The 7,198-nt window shown below is 35.5% G+C and overlaps 1 protein-coding gene across 2 annotated transcripts in view; it reads left to right on the forward strand.

Moving 5' to 3' along the window:
* The window catches only part of GMNC (geminin coiled-coil domain containing), a 41,998-nt gene extending 37,767 nt beyond the window's left edge, over window positions 1-4,231 (forward strand). For both annotated transcript variants that reach the window (XM_079155825.1, XM_079155826.1), the window contains exon 5: window positions 748-4,231. In XM_079155825.1, coding sequence (XP_079011951.1) covers window positions 748-1,368 — 621 coding nt within the window. In that variant the 3' untranslated portion in view covers window positions 1,369-4,231. The remainder of the gene's footprint in view (window positions 1-747) is intronic.
* The last annotated feature ends 2,967 nt before the right edge of the window (window positions 4,232-7,198 follow it).

Consider the following 7,198-nt stretch of genomic DNA (forward strand, 5'->3'; position numbering starts at 1 on the left):
AAATTGATGATGTGTCTGCTGTTTTTACTGAACATAACAATACAGAGATGAAAAGACATTAGACTTGACTACTTTACTGTTCAGTTAGCTTTCATAAAAAAATGACTGCATCTTATAGTTACTAGGCCAGGCTTCTAACTGCAGCCACCATTCAATGGAAAGGACATTATTAAATTATTAAATGATATTAATTAGGCAGCTCTACCTCTCTTGATCCATTTTTCAAGGAATTGCTTTGAAAGTAAATGAAATAAAATGAGGAATGTCATATATAGTGTTTAAACGGGGTTCTGTCTATATTCAGATAGTTGAAGTTTAATTCTAGACTAAGGGATTCTCAGCAAGTCACAAATACATCTGTGCCTTAGTTTACTCATTAATGGAGATTTTAAGAGTATCTATATCCAAAGAAATAGTGCATGTAATCAATATTTATAAATTATAATAAATGATATTTTACTTATCAGTGATAATTCAATAAATGCTTTTATTGTCACCATCATAAAAATTATTACTTCCCTGAGTTGAAACCCTAAAGACATTATCTACTTTTTTCAAGTTTTAAAATGAAGGTAAGAAATGAATTCAGGCTTCTAGGAAATAAATTGTTATCATGGATTTTACTTTAGTAATAGAGACTAATCTAATCCATTTTACTTGTGTGTGAAAAAATTTTAAAAATTAACCAATTTTTCTAAAGAATGAGATATTTCAAGGAAGTATAATTTTCAAATATCACTTCTCTAGAAATTGCTGTCATCAGATGAATTCTCCAGAGTGTATGGAAAATTCAGAAAGGGGAAGAGGAAACGCAAAGAGCAGGGATACTCTGTTGCTGAGATCCCCCATTCCCAAAATGCCAAGAGAAACTTCTCTAGTGAATTTACTAACTGTGAAAAACAACCTGGGCCTCCTGTTGATCCTTGGGTGCTTCAAACACTTGGATTGAAAGACCTCAACACCATTGATGACACCTCATCAGCTAACTACAGTGCCCTCTCCTCTCATCCCAGAAGAGCCATCAGCACATACTCCCAGTTTCCGGGTGATGCCATTAATTATGAAAATGTTCCCAGAGAGGATATGCCAATCAACTATGGAGGCGAAAGAACAACCCCCTTGCGCAGCACTGCCAGCCATGGGGAAGACTTCCACTACTTTTCTCAGCTTTCAAATCCCTCAACAGGGGTGCAAACACTTCCTTATCATCTTGCTGATGTGTCACCCAACAAGACAGAGATGGCATTTTCCACCTCCCTGAGTCCTCACTGTAATGTCAAAACTCATTCCTTCCACCAGGGACAAGCTTTTGTGCGCCGAGATGAAGAAGGAGGCTGGAAGTTTACCTGGGTCCCTAAGCAGCCTTAGTGACCCCTTGTATCACAGAGCACTGCCAGGAACTCTGTTTACAAAGACCTCTCTTGCACTTGAATCTCACGGTGTGGAACACAGAAGCTATTGCCCAGACAGTCTTCGGCCACTTTAAATGTTACTCTCAGCTACTACTTAAATTCGCAGGGAGTAGCTTCCAGGAATCCATGTGAGAGGCATCTGCTCTTCCTTCACCAGAACTTGACTAGTTTGCACACCAAGGTCTGCTGTCAACTACTTCTCTTTGCCTTTTACTTGCAAAGGTGTTCTCCAATCTTTTGTAGGTTTCTTGAAGACCTAGATTTACTTTTCTTGTCATGACCAGTTTAACAGCTTTTCTTCTCTTGTCAAGTAGTTTGTTTGTGGTCTTTATTTTCCTCCCTCTCCTACTTTGCTTTATTTCTGAAAACTGCCTTTAGAATGAGCCCTATTTTTGCTTCAAGTGCTTGCTCCTGCTAGGGGTAGGGTGGAAGCAAGTGTCTGCCCATTGCAACTGCTGAAGACATATTGTGAATGTGAATAATGTTATGTCCAGGGCAGCTCAAAGAGTCAAGTGTCCCATAGTGGCATTAGCAAAACCTCTCTTAAGACAGCTGCGACTCCATTAAAGCAATACCACTGATAAATGACAAAAATTAAACAGAGTTACTTCAAAATGTCCCATACCAGCTTCTATTGGCACCTGACCATTGTTTCTTTAATCAGCATGGCTCAAAAATGACATTTTTGAGGAACCGTTACAAAGCAAGGCATCATCTTAAACTGCAGAGATGCTGGCCAACTCATCACTAGCCCAGGTCCATCACTGTCATGCTCCTTCCTTCAATCACTCATGTATTCACTCAATTCACCCAAAATGTCTGTAGAATACCTCATGTTCACTTTTTAACGGGCACTGTGATATGGGATGGTGATAAAATGTGAGCAGTTTGGACCCTGTGTCCACATTCATGAGACCTAGAGCCATTCATCTGCTGTCAGCCCTGAGAAAGCTATTTCCCTTTTATGAAAATTCATTTTTCCCAGCTGTGGAATGCAGAAGTTGACGAAATAACTTCTAACATCCCATGAATTGAGGCTGGGTCCCATCCAATTTGGTCATTCAAGGCCATTTTCCCCTTAGATGGGCACTGCATGTATTAGGTAGGGTGGACTTTATCTGCAATGGAGAAACAGAAAAACAAATACGAGTCAATTGCAGTTGGTATTAGAAACCACTGCTCTGATCTCAGGATTCTTTTTTCCAGTATGAGTCCACTGTGTAGGTTGATTCTGTGTAAGAGTAACTTGAATCTAAAAAATAGGTACATATTAATTTTTAAGTGTGAATAGATAGAATGTAAATATGGATATCAAAGATCTCTCCTTCCCCAAATTTTTTACAAAAAGAATTTTTAGTGGTCATGACTGTTTCTTTTCCATCCCTTAAGTTCCCTACTCTTCCCAGAATAGATTATGCATCAATGTTGGGCACCTATGTTTTTTGGAAAAACTTCAGTTAATGATTAAATCTACCAGGTTGAAAGCCATTCCCATTTCTCCTCTTTCCATTCTCCTCTCAATACATCACTTTGCACAATCAACTTCCTTATGTGTGCTGTTTGGAATTCTTTGTAACAAAGATATTTCTTTTGGGTTTGACCACTGTTTATTTTTGTTGTGTGAGTAAATAATCTATTTTATAAAGATTTGTTACCACTCAGTTTTCTTTATAATTCATGAAGGGGAATCCAAGTCAGTCGTTAATATTATTCTCTGGAGTATTTTCACAACTTAGGAAGAGATAGAACACATTCTACTTCTTCCCACACAAAAAAAGTGCCTTTTACACTCCAGTGTCTATGCCTCTGGTGGGTGAAATTTATCTCTAGAATAACAAATTTAATTAGAATTGATTGTATGTTACTACAAAAGGAATTGAGTAAGCAATGGAACTATTTTAAAACTCTAATAATCATGCTGTAAAACAAAATTTACCAGTTAACACATATTTATTTTGCCATATCCAATCCATATTATGTTAATTACCATGAGGAAACATCCAGGCTTCTCACAGTGCATGTGGTACATAAAGTCACCAAAAATATCAAAGCTTTTGAAAGCTTTTAACTGAGACTTGGTCTCAGCCTGGTTAAGAAAATTATAGGACATTTATGTGGTAAATTATGATATCTTATTCTGACTTAATATCATGAATGGTAGTATAAAAGAGAATTACCAGATATATTTGCAATCATATCTACAAACATTTGATATTCATTTGAATAATGTATGCAAAATTATTTTGTTAATGTTTGAGAAATTGGAAATTTGTTTCACCTGAGAATATGTTCTTTTATGGTTTTATCATGCATTTCCAGCAAGCCAGTTAATATTTTGTTAAGATAAAGCAGGAAATAAAACTAAATACTTCTGTGATTATGATGAATAATTTTATATTGTGCATAACATTTTTAATAATGGATTTTCTTCTACTGGATTTTTGTGACCATAAACTTGCATTTTTGCATCTCTTTTGTATGATATATGATATGGCCAGATTAATATCTTTAGAATTTAGGTTTTAATGGTTCCTTCTCTCTTCTAGGACACATTAATGATTTTTCAGATGTTAGGTGGCCTGAAGAGTCAAGTGCCTTAGGGGAACGGCGCTCTCTTACCTAATCACACATAAAAATCAGAATTCAGTATCAATTTTTTAAATTTGATGAAATTTCCAGGGTCCTCTGATCATCTGAAAACAAACCTATATCTTACTAGTATTTGGAAAATATGGACAATTGGAAAGCCTCAGCTCTGCAAGTGATGTTTAATAATTAGGGTTACTTAAAATTGCAGTGATGCTAAACTATAATTTTGAAAAAATTAAAGAAAACAATATGAATCAATGAAACGACTTCATGTATTTGATGTAATTGAAGAGAACAGAATATATTTTTAAATATGACAAATGGATTCAACAACCAATCTACTTACCACAGGTACAGCAGGAAATATAGAATTAATACATTTACATTTACTGATAACTCTTTTTTTTTTTCATACTAGGGCTTGAACCCAGGGACACTTAACCATCCCTAACCCTTTTTAAATATTTTTATTTAGAGACAGGGTCTCACTGAGTTGCTTAGGACCTGGCTAAGTTACTGAAGCTGGCTTTAAACTTGTGATCCTCCTCCTGCCTCAGCCTCTGGTGCCAGTGGGATTACAGGTATGCACCATGGTGCCTGAACATCCACTGACAACTTTTTAAATGTATAATATTTTTGCCTGTAAAGTCAGGGCATACGATTAGGTATTTGTTTCAGTTTACCAAAAGATTCACATATGGTTAAATAGTAAATGCCTAATTTAAAAAAATTTTTGAGTAAAACCAACCAAATTTGGTTTTCATGCTACAAGTTTGTATTTCTTAACATACTTCTCATATTTTTATCATCTTTTTGTTACTAAACATAAACATTCAATTTTAATTCATATATTAGATATTCTACAAATGTAAAATATAATTTAACACTTAATAATAAGCACTTAAATGATATCCTTTTTGATTTGAACTGTTTCTAATTGTGAAAGTTAATTTTGTGATGAATTTATGACTAATAAATAAGTGACAAGTCATTTAATTTTATGTTTGGCCCTTAATTTGGAAACATTTTTTCAGTGAATGGAGAAATGAACTAAGAAAAAGTTTTCTGTACCCATTTCTGCTGTAAATTCCATGTCATAAAAATATGTATTTCAATTTACAAATGTGTGAAATAGTAGTATGATTACAAATTGAGGCACTTATTCAATAGATACAGCCAGTGTCAAGCTCTACTGAGGATGTAAAGATGAAATATATATTAAAACTAACTTAGCAATACATGAGAGAAGCATAACTTCAACAAACTTAATTAAACAAGGGTATAATAGGCTCTCATAATGAAAAAGTTCTCATTTCAGGTATGGTTGATTCTACATACTACAGACATGCTGTCAAGAATCTGGTTTGGGATTTCAAGGTAGGCAATATTTGGGGATGGATCTTTGAATGGTGATAAAAATAAAAGCACACAAAAGTAACACAGAAACCAGGATGGGACCAGCTCTGTGAGTTTGAAAAGTTAGCTACATCTCATAAATATTGTTTATTTTTGGACATTCTCCTCATCCTTCCAATTTATAATCCTGCTGAATGAGTAAAACTTGAATTAAAGATTCTAGACTGGTCTCACTTGTGCCACGGAGAATTACAAACATATTGAAATATTGCATGTAAGAATTGTGAGTGGGATTTCCTTAGGCCACTATCTAGTCCATATATATATATATATGGTCTATATATATGGTCTTTATATATATATATATATATATATGATTAATACCAAGAGAAAATGGTTTGGAATTTGCATATCAGGTCATTAACCCTTTCTACTTGGACATGCTTTTGCTATCAGTCATGGAAACTGCTGATTTTGTTTAGTTGTTTTGCAGGGTTGTTAGATTTTTTTTCGTGGAAAATAGTGCTAATACCTTCCTCACTCTAAATGACCTTTGAATATAAAGGTAGTAAATACAGACTACTGAACACAAGTTATTAGGATGATTTAGATCATTTTTTGAATTTCATTTGAAAGATGAAAAAACTGGTCTGGAGTGTTATGCAAGTCATAAAATAATAAGTAGGTGAGGTCCAAGAAAAACTCTGGCACTAACTTAAGGTCTAATGCTCTTTCTACTCTAACATATAATTATTTTGGGGGCCAATAAATATACTTACAGTCTACCAGCTGTTACAGAGTATTATAGACCTCAGATATAGAGGCCCCACAAGTATAGAGGGGTTCTTAAATCCTTATTTTATTTTTATCAGAGTTCTATTTTGTAGCTTAAAAATCCCATCGTTGCTAACAGAGATTGTTCACAAGAGACCTAATTCAACCTCCATCAGTTTGAAATAGAGTAGTGTGTAATTTGAAGCCCATTTTAAAATTTGGGATGAGGAGAATGGGGTGGCAAAGTATGAAAAAGCATCATGGTCAAAAGCATTAATATGCTTCTTAAATGCAAAAGAGAAATTCAGTGGAATGAATCTCTTTCCCAATTACTACTGCTAATATTCAAGCCTAAAGTAGCTGTGTGTAAGCAATCCCTATGAAGCTTCTCTTCCTCTCTTCCTACAGGAAATAGACAATATTTCTTCAGGTAATGGCATTATTCCCTTTTCTGTCAATCCTTTTAGGTTTAACTCCGAGGGAAAGTAAAATCATGATATTTATAATGCTGAACTCACTGATTCTGACACTGGGCATTCTATCCTTTCTTTTTGGAAATCAGGAGTGAAATGGTAACTCTCAGGAACATAGCAGATTTTCCCTCTCATCTCTATCCAAGGTTTAGAATCTGAAATAAAAAGGCCGAGAAATAGTGTTTCATTTTAATTTCTCATTTCAAGAGACTGTTTAAAACCAAAAGGATAGTCCCCCTGGGATAAGGCCCAACTCTCTCAGGAGTTTTCTGAAGGTAAGTTTTCCTCAGAGCCCTGCAGTCACAGTGAATCTGAGAGGAAGAGAAGCTCTTTAATGAATGTGCTGTGAGAAACCAGAACCCCTGGACCCAATGAGACAAAAGATCCAAACACATCCTCCTTTCATTTTGGTCTCCTGGGATTTGCCACCTCACAGAAGCCACAAAGTCACCCTCCTTCCATCTCTGGTTCACAGGGGAGTTCATCCCAGATGCAGTCTGAAAGTGGCATCTGCACAGGACTGCCCACAGCCCCACCTACCTCATAGAGTTGGGAGTATACCCAGTCATCCTAGCCTCCGTGGAGAATTAGAAC

This window comes from Sciurus vulgaris, assembly GCF_902686455.1.
Source record: "Sciurus vulgaris genome assembly, chromosome: 10".
Classification (NCBI taxonomy): domain Eukaryota; kingdom Metazoa; phylum Chordata; class Mammalia; order Rodentia; family Sciuridae; genus Sciurus; species Sciurus vulgaris.